Source organism: Zootoca vivipara, chromosome 2 (assembly GCF_965207765.1).
Source record: "Zootoca vivipara chromosome 2, rZooViv2.hap1.1, whole genome shotgun sequence".
Classification (NCBI taxonomy): domain Eukaryota; kingdom Metazoa; phylum Chordata; class Lepidosauria; order Squamata; family Lacertidae; genus Zootoca; species Zootoca vivipara.
Window position 1 is genome coordinate 67,240,656 of NC_142584.1, and position 17,019 is coordinate 67,257,674.

At 44.8% G+C, this 17,019-nt stretch overlaps 1 protein-coding gene across 5 annotated transcripts in view; it reads right to left on the reverse strand.

The window, feature by feature from the left end:
- UBA7 (ubiquitin like modifier activating enzyme 7) overlaps positions 1-17,019 on the reverse strand; it is a 51,047-nt gene that overhangs the window by 23,421 nt on the left and 10,607 nt on the right. For all 5 annotated transcript variants that reach the window (XM_088662129.1, XM_088662128.1, XM_060271574.2 and 2 more), the window contains 9 exons: positions 16,888-16,978; positions 16,166-16,310; positions 15,694-15,791; positions 14,725-14,875; positions 14,375-14,532; positions 8,466-8,576; positions 7,175-7,255; positions 4,153-4,308; positions 3,746-3,911 (listed from right to left, as the gene is read on the reverse strand). In XM_088662129.1, coding sequence (XP_088518255.1) covers positions 3,746-3,911; positions 4,153-4,308; positions 7,175-7,255; positions 8,466-8,576; positions 14,375-14,532; positions 14,725-14,875; positions 15,694-15,791; positions 16,166-16,310; positions 16,888-16,978 — 1,157 coding nt within the window. The remainder of the gene's footprint in view (positions 1-3,745; positions 3,912-4,152; positions 4,309-7,174; positions 7,256-8,465; positions 8,577-14,374; positions 14,533-14,724; positions 14,876-15,693; positions 15,792-16,165; positions 16,311-16,887; positions 16,979-17,019) is intronic.

Genomic DNA, 17,019 nt, shown 5'->3' on the forward strand with positions numbered 1-17,019 from the left:
TTCATCTGACACACACACACACACACACACACGCAAACATCAGAATTCTCTGACATCCCTACTCAGGGAGAAATGGCAGCTGATACACACACAAAAATGGTGGAAAGGAGCTGGACAAATTTCTGCAAAGTGGACTTCTTTTTCTGATTGGGTGGAGAGAGGGAGGGAAAATAAGAGAAATCTCAATATATTATTTTCTTCAAAAAATGTATCCTAAGACATTTTGGTTCAGCTCTACAAAGAGCCTCTGTCACTCAAATACACTATTCTGTCTGTATGGTCTGTTGGGTCCTTTTTGTAGATGCCAAGCCATTCCAGTCTCCTCAGCACATACAAAGCCTCCATTTTTTATAGATGTGCAAAGCAGGAGATAATGGCTCAGTGTGTGTTTGGTGGTCTGTGGCTTGAACCCCAACAGGGTATTAAGACTCTTAATTAACGATGGTGACACTTGCAAGTTCTTTAGCACATACCCTCCAACATTTCTCTGATGAAAATCGGGACACATCCTAAGGGAAAGTGGGACATTCCGGGATCAAATCAGAAACCAGGATGGATTCTGTTAACCTGGCACTGTCCTTGGAAAATAGGGACACTTGGAGGGTCTGTTTTATCAGTGTTCACATGCTATTAAAAGCACACACAGCTATTTCAATCATCCTTACAACGATCCTGTGTGGTAGGCCAGGATTATCACAGCACAGAGGAAGGTGCTAATAATAATAATAATAGTAATAATAATAATAATAATTTATTATTTATATCCCGCCCATCTGGCCAGGTTTCCCCAGCCACTCTGGGCGGCTTCCAACAGAAAAATAAAATAACCGATTAAACATTAAAAGCCTCCCTAAACAGTGCTGAAGCAGAGAGACTGTGGTTTGCCTAAGGCCAGCCAGGGATGTTCACAGCTGATTTGAGATCTGACCTGGGGACTTCCCTGCTCTACGTAGCAAGAGAGCTGTCCTGTTTATCACCACTGTGTGTATTTTGTGGGCCTGCATTTGCAAGACACTTCAAAGACTCTGGACTTTGGATCTGGTCTGGGATGCCTCTGGCAGTTTCGGCAAGAAGTGAGAGCAGCTCTGTTTGTTATTCAGTTATTCAGGCCTTCTAGCTCCTTGACTTAGCCAGCCCTGTCTCACATACCCATAGGGGAACCTTAAGGTCCACAAACAATAACATTCTGGAGATCCCGAGTCATAAGATGGCTAGATTGGCCTCTACTAGAGCCAGGGCCTTTTCAGTACTGGCCCCAACCTGGTGGAATGCTCTTTCCCAGGAGACCAGGGCCCTGCGGGATTTGTCATCCTTCCGCAGGGCCTGCAAGACAGAGCTGTTCCGCCTGGCCTTTGGGTTAGACTCAGCCTGACCCCTGTGTTTTTCTCCCTCATGGCTTGGATTTATGGCCTACTTGAAATGAGGCTGCACTTTAAATTTTAATACTGTATTTTAATCTGTATTTTAACTAATTGTTTTTATGTTTTATTGTGGTTCTGTTGGTGTCAGCCACTTATGGCCTACTTGAAATGAGGCTGCACTTTAAATTTTAATACTGTATTTTAATCTGTATTTTAATTAATTGTTTTTATGTTTTATTGTGGTTCTGTTGGTGTCAGCCGCCCTGAGCCCGGTTTTTGACTGGGGAGGGCGGGGTATAAATAAAAATTTATTATTATTATTATTATTATTATTATCATAGCTACTTCGCATGCAGAAGGACCCAGGTTCAATCCCTGGACTCTCCCAAGTCTTGCTGGACAAGAGCTTCTTCCTGAAACATGGAGAGTTGCTGCTAGTCAGTAGAGAGGCAATGCTGATCTGGGTGGGCCTGACTCTCCCTATGTTCACCTCCCCTTTGATATCTATCAGCAGGATACACAATACAGTCAACCAGAAAGGCACATGGGATCTCTTCCCCGAGGAATGGATCAACTTTCTGTGTAAGAAGCACCAGGTGGCTGGCTCACAGCAGCAGCAGGTCCATCTAGTCTGGATCTGGTTAGAGGGCAGCCCCCAATGCTCACGAGTGTCAATCTCTCAACATCTGTTCCTTTTTAAAAAATAAAAATAAAAAGCTTGTTTTCTGTCTGACAGTTCATAGGATAAAGCTTGAAAAATGTGTGTAGCAGGTTATGTTAATGATTCATTAGCTGACGTGTCCATGAGCAAAGTGACCAGGAGACAAAAAGTTGAGAGTCTTCTGTGTCCACCTATACAACTCCCTGTCCTTGCCTTTATCATGATGACCTCCAGCTTATGTATGCCTGCGCTGCACACATACTGCCTTTGCCTGCAGCATCCCGCCATTCCTTCTGTGCCACACTCTAGGCCTGCCTGCAAAAACTGTCAACATCCTGTGAAAAACAAGAGTGCTAGAATTTGTATACATTATTTCCCCGTTCCCCCCACCCACACGGAAATCACAGTGTGGAACAGAGCCTATGGCTACAATCTTATACCCAGTTACCAGGCAATTCAGGGACTTACCTCCGAGTAAGCACACACATGATTGCACTGTGAATCAAGGTTTCTGATTTAAATGTCATCTGAGCTCACTGCATGACCTTAAGCAAGACTGCCTCAGCCTTCCATTTCCAATATGGGGATAATGATAAATTACTAACACATTATTATTATTATTATTATTATTATTATTATTAGAATCATAGAGTTGGAAGAGACCACGAGGGCCATCCAGTCCAACCCCCTGCCAAGCAGGAAACACCATCAAAGCATTATTGACATATGCCTGTCAAGCCTCTGCTTAAAGACCTCCAAAGAAGGAGACTCCACCACACTCCTTGGTAGCAAATTCCACTGCCGAACAGCTCTTACTGTCAGGAAGTTCTTCCTAATGTTTAGGTGGAATCTTCTTTCTTGAAGTTTTAATCCATTGCTCCGTGTCCGCTTCTCTGGAGCAACAGAAAACAACCCTTCTCCTTCCTCCATATGACATCCTTTCATATATTTGAACATGGCTATCATATCACCCCTTAACCTTCTCTTCTCCAGGCTAAACATACCCAGCTCCCTAAGCCGTTCCTCATAAGGCATCGTTTCCAGGCCTTTGACCATTTTGGTTGCCCTCTTCTGGACACGTTCCAGCTTGTCAGTATCCTTCTTGAACTGTGGTGCCCAGAACTGGACACAGTACTCCAGGTGAGGTCTGACCAGAGCAGAATACAGTGGTACTATTACTTCCCTAGATCTAGATGCTATACTCCTATTGATGCAGCCCAGAATTGCATTGGCTTTTTTAGCTGCTGCATCACACTGCTGACTCATGTCAAGTTTGTGGTCTACCAAGACTCCTAGATCCTTTTCACATGTACTGCTCTCAAGCCAGGTGTCACCCATCCTGTATTTGTGCTTTTCATTTTTTTTGCCCAAGTGTAGTACCTTACATTTCTCCTTGTTAAAATTCATCTTGTTTGCTTTGGCCCAGTTGTCTAATCTGTTAAGGTCATTTTGAAGTGTGATCCTGTCCTCTGGGGTATTAGTAAATAATAAATATTATTATTTACAAAAACTGGCCTACTTTGCAGGGCTGTTGTAAGTAAACGTAATGTCTGTGTGGTGCTTTCAATACTTGAAAGTGGTTAAGGAAATGCTAAGTAGGTGATTAATCATATAAAATAAGCACTTTCAAAGAAGCCGGTGTAACGTAATTCATTCAGAGCATGGAATGCTTATTCCAGGGAGCTGGTGGCTACAACACAGGCATTCTGTATGAAACACTCACTGGCTTGCAGACTGTCCAGGGCACTGGCAACGCCATCCAAGCCAAGGAAGAAGTCATCCCCATAGAAGTTCTCGGTGTCTGGTCCAACCTGGTTCTGCTGTGCTGATACATTGATGTGGCGGTTCATGAGTTTTATGGCAGCTGCTGCCACTTCTGACTTCTGCTTCTACAGGAACAAAGGGAATATTACTAGGGAGATCCAGGGTAGAAAGAAGTTGGTTATTGCCTGGGTTCCTTGGCCAGGGCACTTGTTAGAGAGTCAAGCCAGAACCCCACCCTCTCCCCTGTAACATTACAAATAGGTTTGTGAATATTCTCGTGTCCATTGAGATTTATTCCTTGGGCAAACTGTCCCCAGCACCACCTCATCCAAACCTCTTTTCCACCATATTCGCTGCAAGACTTACCGACACATCCCCTGCTCGAAAGAGGAACTGCCTGTTGAGGTTGGAATATTCAATGGTATCCATGTCCGTCACAGTGATGCTCCCACCCTCGCTAGCAGACAAGCCAATCATGGCAAAATTCTTCAGGAGCTCACAGCCAATGGCACCAGCTCCCACCTGAGGAAATTGTAATAAGATTGGTTGAAGGCCCATGGCATTCTGAGCCAGGATGATCTCAGTGACTCAAGTGACTGGGGCAAGGGGACACATGGAGAGACGTCTCCAAGATACATGTGGCTGGTTCAGATATAATGTTTTGCTCCACATGGGTGCTGTTGGGCTGGTTGCCATGCAGGAAGAACACATAGGAATGAGGGCACTCCCTGATGACCCATTAATTTTCCCGTTTATTGAGCATTTATCTTGGTTTGCTGGCCAGGGGATTGGTTGACATTGGCAATTTAACGAACATTCACTCTGATTTGTTTATAGGGAGGTTAGGTGTCAAGCATTATTCCCAGGGCATTCCCCCATTGGTTTCCAAATTCAGATCTTTTGGGGAAATGGGTTTGTCATCCAATCCCTCCCAATCAACTCTCATTGCATCAACCTGAATTTGCTGGTACGTGATTCAATCCCACCCCAACTTAGTCTGGAAGCCCCCTAAATTATGCACAACTTCAAAATACACACACCCCTTTTTTAAAAAAGGAAAGGCTAGACATGAAATTCCAATAGCCTTTCCGCCAAGGAATTCCTTGTTGGTTTTCAGTTCTGACAAAAAGTTTTCTATATGACTGTGTATTTGTCCCATCGAAGGAAACCTTATGTTCAACAAGGCCTGAAGACAGATGGAACATTGGCACTTCTCACAGAGAATGCATTATAATTACAGAGGCTGGAATAGGCATTTGCAGCGGCACCAGAGAACTGTTGTAGAATCTGAAACAGTTTACTAACACAGTTCCAAAGCATGGATGCTCACTTTATAAGAAATGACAAACTGAACAATCTCCCTCGGGCTCCTTTCCAACTCTACAGGTCTACAATTCTCTGGCCACAATTTCTACAACAGATGTTCATTAGCCAAAACCTGTCAAGGCAAGGGAAAATATTTGACTTCGAAATACATTTTGACTCCATCTGGCATTCTGTACCAAGTCTTAATTTTGCTACAAAACAAGAACTAGAAAGAAAACCCACAATCTCATTAGATCCATGTGCCAATTCTTCCAATGTTTGTAACACAGAGAGAACAATACAAGGCCTTCAAACAAGAAAAAGGAGTAAAACAAGGATGTAACATCAACCCAACCCTCTTTTATCTTATAAATCAACTATCTACCAGCTCTTTTTGAAACTGTTGTGAAGTGCAGGATTACCAGAACATGACTCAGCGGCACACTGCCTGATATTTACTGGTGACCTCACTATGCTCTCACCTTTATAAAAGTTAACTGCATGCTACAATGGTTCCATTTATTTATCTATCTCTACCTATCTATCTATCTATCTCACAAAATTTATACCCCACTTGATTGTAAAAAACTTCAAAGCAGTTTATAAAAAGATATACCGTACATGGGATGCACAGATGAGTTTGGCAGGGCAGGGCGACCAAATTCCACCTTTTGCCAGAGGTAGCAATAAATCAATCAGAAAACAAAAATGCATTCTACAAGTGTAAATCATACATGGCCTAATAGTAGACATGTTATGAAACTTTAGGGATGGTTTTCCAAGAATTCTGGGTAAGAAAGAATACTGAGAATTTTTATGTAGTCAGAGTTTATGCACTAATTACATATAATGAAGGGCTTTTTTTTATCTGCACCATAATTTCTGAATTCTGCACCCAGAAGACTCCAACAATTCTGTGGTGAAAGCATAATAAGCAAATCAAGAATGGTTATGCAAAGTGGAGTACTTTATATATACAGAGAGAATGTGCATTCTGTATTCTTATTCTGATGTTTGAAGTTGAGCTAGAAAGAGACAGGTGGGCTGGAGCAGTTTCACCTCCTAAAAACACAGGAGCCTTCTTCAGATCCTGCCTGCCTCTTTTCAAATATTCCCTTCAAGCCACAGAAGTTAGAATCCACGTCCACCATCTTCCTTTCCTTTCCTGGGTCAAGATTCTTAGGGATACATGGCAGAGTTGCCCGCTTTTTCTAGGCATTCAGGTCTACAGAAAGTGACCTCTTGGAATACAGCTCTTAGCGACCGTTGCTATAATTGTTCACAATATAATCCAATGGTATAATAAACAACAACCAACAATGGGGAGTACCTTTAACAGTCGACTCTGCTAACTGGGACGAAATCCCTGCATTGGCTGTTATGCTAGCAAATGTTATGTTTACAAAGAAACTTCAGTAACAGCTGCAGAACAGATCTAGGTCAGCTACTCATCATACAAAAATCGTTCTTCTTCTACCTAGTGTCATCGCTCAAACTAAAGGAGTCAACACTCCCTCTACTGGAAAACACTGGAAAAACAAGCACTACTGTTAAGTGAAAAACTCAACCAACTCTCATCAGTGGCTGGATTAAGGTGAGTGGCTTTTAGGTGAGACCAGTGCCCCTCATGTGCGCAAGTATTTGGCAGTATCCACACAATGTTGTTGACCTCAAAAGACCAGCCTGTATTTCCCTACCACCTCCTGCAGCCATTTAATTCAGATTTACCCTTTCTATAGAAAATCTGATACACTAAAAAACCTCTGTTGCAAACAACCCATTTGCAATATTCAACAACTTGTTTTCAGTATTAAACCCTAGTCTAAAACATGTAATCCAAATGCAATCTTAACTGTCAGGGTGATTTGGAAGAACTACAGATGTTTAAAATTTTATTATGTTTACACCTCACCTTTCCTCCAATTTTATCAAGGTGGCACATGTCTTTCCCTCACAATTTAATCCTTGCAACATCCCTGGGCTGTAGGTTAGGCTGAAGTTAGACCTTGTGGTGGAGAGTTTCATACATTCATGATGCCTTGTGTGGGAAGAACCTGGCTTCACCCAGCCTGCGCCTACTCACCACAAAGTATTTCTGCTTCCCAAGCCGTTCCTGGAAGGTATTTCCAAAGACAGCAATCTGCCCATCATAGCGACTGCCACGCTGTCAAGAGAGAGAGAGAGACATTGGAGACCCAACAGGTGACAGATGGAGAGCAATACAATCCCTGTAGGATGGCCCTATACCCATTCTAAGAGATTTAGAATTTGGGCACTGCGTGGGTGTTGAAAAGCAGGAGAAGAGGGCGGCCTATACGTCAGGAATGTAGAGCCTGCAGCTTCTCATCAGCCCTAGCCAGCTCCAGTAAAGAGAGATCAGCATGAGGAAGGGCATGTAGAAGCACTGCCAGAAGGGTTGTCCACGTCTGAGCATTACTGAGCTATTAATCTACTTTATCCACACTTGAATTGGATCAGAGTAACCCCCACATATTTATTTGAATTTGGATATGAGGAGAAACTTATTGCTGCCTTCTACAGTGGTACCTCTACTTACGAATAACTCTACTTACGAATATTTCTACTTACGAATGGAGCTCCGTCCGCCATCTTGGATGCGGTTTAGATAAGTTTTTTTTGACTTATGAATATTTAGATAGGGTTGCTTCGACTTACGTTTTTTTTCTCCCAATGCCTTCCTATGGGATTCGACTTACAATTTTTTTCGACTTACGAACGTGCGTTTGGAACGCATTAAATTCGTAAGTAGAGGTACCACTGTAATTTGTTGATTCAATTATGCCAATTAAGCAACAACAAGGCATACACGCAGGTAGCTGCACACACACCTCCCCCCCAAGAAATGTGCAAAAGCACCCTGTCAGGCAAGCGTACACACTTCTTCCGTTTTCTGCTTTTGTGTAAATCTGAGGGCTCAAAAGGGCAGGAAATACTACTGTTCAGAAGCACCCTGGAAATAGAATGGCCAGAAAAGAAAAGAAAGCATGGAGGAGTTAGTGGGTTTTGAAAGAGGAGGAGAAGCAGCAAAGAGAACTGATCCATTCATCCACAAACACCAAAGCAAATAATCTGCAACCCTGATTGGAGAGGTCTGGAGCACAATTCCCCCCAGTTTAATCAGATTATCTCCGAATCAAAGAAACTTGAATTTGTAGGGGAAAGCATTGAGATTTGTGCTGCTTGAGGGTAACATCATATGGGCTACACAAATTAAATGGGAACAGAAACAGCTATAAAGACACAGTAAACTCATTTGTGGAAAAGTCTGGAATGCCTTGGAAGAGGCAGAAAAAGAACTGTGATCCTATCCTATCTCTACCGGAAAAGTAAAAACTGCAGAATTTGTCACATACTGGAGCACAGTCTTCCTCAGTCAGCTGCACGATATGTTCCTCTTCAGGCAGACATTCATAAGCATCGAAGTACAGCCACTGGTCCAAAGGAGTGAACTTCCCTGAGGCAGCCTAAGACAGAGGAAAAAAAGGAGGGAACTGCTCAGCCCTCCCTATAACTGCACATTTGGGTTTGAGAAGAGGGAGCAGCCACTCTTACTGAACACAGAAAGCTCATGGAACATACTGTTCAGATTTGCATGCTTTCCTCCCCTGGAGGGGGCTCCTGTGCTTTAGCAGCTGCATGTCAGGCCAACATTCAACAGGTAATGCTTCTCATGATCTCATTTACGTGTCAGGAAAAGCTGCACATTTCAGTTTTCTATGTTTCACACCACTGTTTAAGGCACAAGAGCACTGCTGGGCACCCACTCATGCTGACAGAATGACCCATCTCTGCAGCAAAGAATACAAATTTGCCTGCAGCCGAAAAGCACGCATGAAAACTGCAACAGAAATTCTAACAACTGGTATTGCTCCAATTTATATCAGAGGCGTTTCTCCCCCCCCCACCCCCATTATATTTTGGATCCATTCAGTACAAAACACACACGTGCAGCACGTAGTTGAAACTATGGAACTCGCTCCAACAAGATGCAGTTGTATGTGGCCACCAGCTTAGATGACTTTAAAATAGGATTAGATAAATTCATGGAGGGCAAGGCTATCAGTGGCTACTAGCCACAACTGCTATGGGTCAGGGGCAGTATGTTGCTGTAATAGCAGGCATTACATCTCACCACGGTAGGGAAGACTGTGACCAGATGACCCTTTGTGCCTGCTGATGGCCAACTCCTGCTCTCCCTTCTTACAGTTCTCTGTATCTTGAAACCAGATGTGGGCTGGACAGTTTTTCAAACAGAGGACACCTTCAGACAGAGGCCTGTTCCCTGCAAAGTAGGTCACATGGCCACCCTTCCTGGCAATCCATATACCCTTCAGCTTGCCTTGTCATTTAACACCTCAAGAGAATCAGATATTCCCCTGTGGAAATCAGCAAGGTCTTGCCCAGCCTGTGCTTCGAGATCTTCTGCAGTCAGTCACAGATTTGTCCCAGACCCCAAGATAACTGGCAACCAATAAACTTTGCATTTCTATAAGTGTGGTAAGAACGTTCGAAGCTCTCAAATGAAAGCATTTCTCTCTCAGTGCAAGTTGCAGGTGCACAATCCAGAATGGGACCACAGTGTGAGGAGCGGGAAATTATTAAAACCCACTCCCTCCCACCGCATGCCAGTGTCCCTATCCTGATTAGGTGCTCTGCACTGGTAATTTCTGAAAGAAAAGGCAAACTCAAGGGAAAACTACATGATAAACATCACACTGAGTTTGGCCTCGCTCACTAACATCTACAAAAACCATGTACGGCACACATGGACCATGTACGGCACACCTCCAGATGTTGGGCTCCAGTCCCCAGCCAGCATGGTCAATGGTCAGGACTCAGGAGCGATGGGAGCTGGGGTTTAGCAACATCTGGACTTTTACAGGTCCCAAATCCCTGCTCCAAAGTAACTACCATCTCCTCACAGCTGCAGATGGAGCCTGCAATCTTGTGGTTTGCTTAAAGCCACCAGTGAGCCGAGAGCAGGTGTAATATTCGACCCAGGGATTTCCCAGCTGTCAACGCGCCCTTTAATCACATTTAATTGGATCTGCTCCTGAGAAAGCAGAAGGGAAAGGAAGAAGGTGCCAAGATGAGGAAGCTCAGTGCACAGATATGGAAATGAGCCGGTAATGAAGTAGTTATTGAAGTTGTGGCTGCCAAAAATCACTCACCGTACAACCCAAACCCTGTGCACATCTACTCAGGAGTAAGCCCCATCATGGTCAATGGGACTGACTCCCTGGTGATTTGTAAGGATTGCAGCCTAAATCTCAATGTTTCTATTCGCTTTCCTCACACCAAACATAATCTTATATACTTCTACCATCCCCCTACTTATTCCTAAACTAAAAAGCCCCAAGCATCACAGGCATTCTTCATAGCCCAATGATCATTTTGAGTGCCTTTTTTTTACACCTCTGCCAGCTCTCCAATATAATTTTCGAGATGAGGTGGCCAGAAACTACACATGGTATTCCAAGTGATGACATAAGGATATGGGCAGTTTTCTTTTCAAACTCTTTCTCTCTCCTAACTGTACCCAAGATGGAATTCACTTTTTTCACAGCAGCTGCCGCACACTAGGTCAACATCTTCATCATTTTCACCAAGACCCTAAGATCTCTTTCCAGGTCAGTCACCGGCAGCTGACTGAACAGAGATAAGGGAACTAGCTGATAGAAACCTAACCTTCAAAAATCCTCAGAGCTTAAGATGTCATTTGGTGGACACCGTAAAAAAAAAAAATACCAAAAAACAGCAGCAGCAAAACACTACATTCGCAAGTGAACAAAAATAAGGTTTATGAATGATAATCCACTGCATATCCTTTCTCTGATTTACCCCTAAACCAAAGTTATAGCAAAAACTACCTACGCATGAGAGATGAAAGACAAGCAGGTAATGGTGTAGGTGGGTTCCCACAAGGCAAGACACAGTGATAACAGCAAAAACCTTTATTGAACAAACAGAACTGGGCAACAGGGGCAAAGCAACTGCTTATATACATTTCTGGAGGCCTGGGTCACTCCTACTCCCAACGTGATTGGCTGTCCAAACTTCCAAGCTGTCCCTCCTTCACCCAACCCTGCTTGGCTCTGGGAGAATCAAAGAGTTGGAAGGGACCATGAGGGTCCTGTAGTCCAAACCCCTCCAATGCAGGGATCATTTTGGCCAACATAGGGCTCAAACCCACGACCCTGAGATGAACAGTCTCATGCCCTACCAACCGAGCTAGCTCCACCATTGGTGGAGGAGCGCCCACCAACAAGTGAAGCCCCAAGGTGCCTGCCCAAATGGTGGGCAAAACTTGAAGCTACAACCAGTAGTATTCTAACTGGCAAGAGCCAACAGACACCCCTTCAACAGGGGGTTTCAGGGGTAGCTGGGCAGGCACAGGATCTATCTGCTGGATCTAGTCAGCCTTGCTGTCATCACATGATGGCAACAGGTCCAATTTGGCAACAGGTCCAATTCAGGCCTTTTTGCTACCCCAGTCTGGGAGCCAATGCCTGGAAGGACCATGTTTCCCCTCCCCCTTCAGTCTGCCCTGGCCAGTGCAAGCAGCAGAGTTGAAGATGCAGTGATGGTTATGCATCTCTATCAAGCCCTACGGCTGCCAGTCAGGGATCTGGACTGCAGCCTAATATCAATGCACTTTTGTTTAAATTATTAAACAATGCTTGTAAGAAAAGGTTTAAAGCAAGTGAAGGATACTATTGAAACGACATCCCCCACCCATAGTTGAAAATGCTGGGAAGCAGTTAGCAATAACTTGGAAAGGCAAAGGTAAAGGGACCCCTGACCATTAGGTCCAGTTGTGACTGACTCTGGGGTTGCGGTGCTCATCTCGCGTTATTGGCCGAGGGAGCCGGCGTACAGCTTCCAGGTCATGTGGCCAGCATGACAAAGCTGCTTCTGGCGAACCAGAGCAGCGCATGAAAACGCCGTTTACCTTTCTGCTGTTTGCTTGTGCAATAACTTGTACAAGCATCTTTTTCCTGAAGCAGGTGCATAAGCACTCAATCCTCGCACTTTGCACACTTCCAGTATAATACACGAAGAGGAACTTGCATGATTCAGATTCTCTATGTAGCTCTTCAGGCATTCTACTATGGGTTTAAATAACAGAAACCCAAACGGGAGTGGCATCACTATGTGGTATCCTTGGACAGCTGTCAGGACCCCACTACTGATGCCCCCCTTAAACCTTTCCCTTGACTTTGCACCCCATGCAGATTGGATCTAGCCAACCTTTCTGTTTCCCCCAATTTCCCACAATTTCCTCTGACCTGGCGTTGCTCTGGGAATCAAAAAGGAGGCCAGGCACAGATGCCCATTGCCTGCTTAGAGCACTGCCACTGCAGTCCGATGAGCCCCCCAGGGCCCTCTGAGAGAGGAGTGGGCCCACCAGGAGACACTTTGCAGAGAATCCCCTGAAACATGGAATCAGCCCTGAGCATAAGGCATTTGGACACTCACCACCTGGCATTTCTAATAATTTATAAAGCTACAGGTGTGCCTGTAGTCTGATGATTCCCACTGAAACACACTTTTCTTTCCTTTGTATAAGATCCAAAGTAGTAGTAGTTGCAAAACTGCATGCCAGCTGCCTCGTACCTGCACTCATTTAAAACTTCCTAGCTGAGTCTGTGGGTTGATATAATCCTAAACTGGCAAATCCAGAAGAAAACCAGCTAGATTGGTTTACAAAAGAGGGCAGGCAGCAACCTGAACTCAACAGTGACACAGAAGCAAATGGGTCGCAGGGATAGGGCAAGTGCCTTTCTGAGCATGAAACTCAAGCAGCTGCCACTTCTGGGCTCAATCAGGAAATGTTCAGGTGATTCACTCATAACTGATGGGAAGCCTGTCCTTTGGGTAGCTTCAGGATGCTTCTTGCTTCTTACTTAAACGTAATACCTATATATATTGATAATTTTATAATATTTATTTTTTAAAATCTGTAGCTTTTATTGGTAGTTTTATTGGTATTTCCTTACACTTCATGTAAACTTCTTAAAAGAAGTTGTGGGGGGGGGAGTGTGCATGTATTAAATAAATAACAGGAAAATAACAATAATTAACATTTGTGCTGTGATCCATTAAAAGAATTTCACATGTGTTATCTAATGGAAATTCTTACAACAACCCTGTGAGGTAAATCAGTAGTATTACTGCAGAAGTTTGCACATATTGGAAAACAGAGTAGTGACTTGCCTAAGGCCACCAAATGAGTTCATGGCACAGGTGAGACTCAAAAGTGTGTTCACAAAAATGCCTTAGACTGCAGTGAAGTTCTTGGTTTTTCCCCCTCAGGAGCATTTCATACCTCGCCCCCCGCCCCCCAGCTGCTTACACCATCACAGCTTCATTGTGTGAAGATTCGTTTCTGTTTGTATACACCAGGGGGCAGGGATGTCGTTACCCTATGCAAAGGTGTTCACACACCTGGCTAGAGACTACCGGTATTAGGAATGACTAAAGGGCGCCAGCAAGTGTGAAGTTGGTGTTGAAGCAGATTAAAAACCAAGCACCGGAAACACAGTGAGTGTACACCAGGGGTCAGCAACCTTTTTCAGCCATGGGCCAATCCACCGTTCCTCAGACCATGGGGGGGGGGCGGACTGTATTTTGGGGGGAAATATGAACGAATTCCTATGCCCCACAAATAACCCAGAGATGCATTTTAAATAAAAGCACACATTCTACTCATGTAAAAACACCAGGCAGGCCCCACAAATAACCCAGAGATTCATTTTAAATAAAAGGACACATTCTACTCATGTAGAAACATGCTGATTCCTGGTCCGTCCGCAGGCCGGATTGAGAAGGCGATTGGGCCGCATCCGGCCCCCAGGCCTTAGGTTGCCTACCCTGGTGTACACTAAATGGAAGTGTGAACACAGCCTCAGACTGGGGCCTTCCTCATTCTCTTAGCTACTACATTATCATCATCATCATCATCATCATTATCATTATTATTTACATTTATATCCCGCCTTTCCTCCAAGGAGCTCAAGGTGGCATACACACTTTCCCCCTTTTTATCTACAACCCTGTGAGGTAGATTACACTGAGAGGCAGTGGCTGTCCAAAGGTGAGCTCACCCAGTGAGCTTCATGGCTGAGTAAGGATTCAAACCCTTGTCCCACACTGGAACCACTTTAGTATTTCACACATTCCTCATGCTGGCAACAGCTTTTTGAGACACAGATGCCTCATGAGAAGTGTCCTCCAAACAGCTCAAAAGTCTGCCCCTCACCTTCAGCACCTCTTGGGCAGCCAGGCCTCCGATGAAGGCATTGATAGGGCTCAGGTCACCAGAACATCCGTAGGAAAATGTCCGCACCAGGTCCTCTTGCAGTTCCTCTTCCTTGCTCACAGGGAGGGTCTGTGCCAGTTTCACCATCTTGTCTGCATCTGCCTGTTGAGGAGTAAAGATGAAGTGGCTGGGAAAAGAGTCTATCTGAGGAAGCTTACAATGAGCTACTTGCAGGGAAAGCAACAACGTTCTCCGCAGAAGGAGACAATATCCTGCTCAGGGTTGGAAACATGAGGAAGCCTGGGAGGCCGTTTGGGGTTGCTAAGAAGAACGAAGGCAACTGGGGAAACTTGCCTGATTCCTGGGCCTAGGCAGCCGCTTCATCTCCCTCTGGAAGATATGCAGTGCCCAGAAAGCCGCATGGAGGGAGCGACAGCGAGGCAGTTTCCCCTTATCCGGGATCCTGATTTTAGGATTAGCCCTAGAGGTACGCAGGGATTCCTGGGAATACAGAGAGGTTAGTGGACAGGAGTAGAATGACTTAATGCACATCCTTCTCTTTAAGGTAGGAGGTGGAGAAACTCAGGCCCAGGAGCTGAATATTAGACATCACTGTCCTTCCTTCAGGACTCTCAGGCCAGGCCTCCTCTCCAAGTCACCTCCCCGTCCTCTCCTCAGGCTATGTGCCCTGCTCTGCATCCTCCTCCTTGAGTGTGGAGACCTTTGTGTGGCCTGGGTGTACCCTACTCTACCAAGAAAAAGCCACACAATCCATTTCCCTACCCACCTTTTGAGTCTCAACCCACCCACCACTGACACGGGGGCCTCAGAAAGTTGCCCAGGAGGTAATGTGACCCTCGGGTTGCGTTTCCCCACTCCTGCCTTAAGGCAACACACTTCAAGAAATGCCTCTCCTCCTCACCATAGCTGAACATAGGAGCTATACCAACCATGTCAGACTACTGGCCCATCTAGCTCAATACTGTCTGTACTGACTGGCAGTGGCTCTCCAGGGTTTCAAACAGGAGCCTTTCCCAGCTGTATCTTCAGATTTTGTGGACTGGACCTTGGATCTTCGACATGCAGAGCACAGAGCTCCATCCTCTCCCTAGCTGCTTGGGCTGGCGTTCTGCACCCAGGCTCTAGAACAGCACTTTTGATGTCTCTTCCCCGGTGAAGTAGTCCTGTTTGAGTCCTCCAGCTAAAATGCTCAGCCCTGGCAATAAGCTCACCCAAGGCTCTGCCCATCTTGGCCCCCTAGGAACTAGCTGAAAAAGAATAACCACATTTTTCCACCACCGCCAGAGACGAGAACATACATAGGAGTGTTTTTGAGGTATCGTGACTTGGGTGATGATCCCACCGCATTTGTATGGAGAAAAAGAAGATGTATCTCCAACTTCTAAGCTGCAGGTTCCTAAACAGACACAGATCACAAACATTAGGTCTGTTCTCTTAGTTGTTCAACAGGACTGAAGTCAAATAAAATGATATAAACCCATTCTCTGCAAGGTAGACACCTGCATTTCTTTTGGAGGTCTCTTGTCCTATCGGGTGCTTTAATACTCACCAGTGAAGTCCCACAAGGTTCCTGATAGGAGTGACATGATGCTTCTTTCCCCTCAACGCAGTGCCACCCCATCCTTCTGTCAAACCCCACTCTCATAATCTTTGCCTGTCCATCTTCCTGATCCACATATGTCCTCCTATTCTCCTCTGGACACTTTCTGTGTGCAGGCAGGCACTGTACCCAGAGACATGAGGAGAAGGAGGAAGCAGAGGGCCTGTTACCTTTCACACGGATGAGGCAGGGCTCAGAGGTATTGAGTTCTGTCATCCCCTCAACCCCGGAGAATATCACCCAGTCACCATCCTCAAAGCGGTGGCCTTGTCTCTCTTCATTGTCACACGCCACAGTCACTATGCCAGGGTTACCCTGGGGGAATAGTATATTATTATTATTGCTACTACAACTGTTAAATACATCACTTAGTACCAAAGCAAGCTGCTAGGCAGTTTACAGAGTAGAAAAAAACCCAGTTACATTAAAATATAAATACTCATAATTAAAATTTGCAATAAATCAGTCACATTAACACATTAAAATATAATTGTCCATAATTAAAATATGCAATGAAACAATCACAATAAAACAACACAGCAATGAAAACAGGAGACTCTGGTTAAGAGATCAAAGGACTGGCTGCATCTGATTAGATGGTTACTCCATCTGTTTAGGGAAGTTTTTAATGTTTGATGTTTTATCATGTTTTTAATATTCTGTTGGGAGCCACCCAGGGTGGCTGGGGAAACCCAGCCAGATGGGTGGGGTATAAATAATAAATAATAATTGTTATTATTATTATTATCCAAGCTCGGAAAGACATCTTGGGGGCTCCTTTGGAAGGAGGCATGTTCAATCCAGGGTGTGAAGGACATGAGCTCAGAAAGGGTGACACAAGCAGGGCAATAAAGTGCAGGAGACAGACGTTATCTGGGTGAAGAGACATTACCTGGGTGATGTGGTGAATGGCAGCAGAAGCAGGTTCAGCCTCTGAAGGATTGCGCACAATGAAGTGTTCTCCAAAATCACAGAAAAGTTGCCTGGAGCCAAAAGACAAAAGCTCAAGAGGTCAGACTTCTAC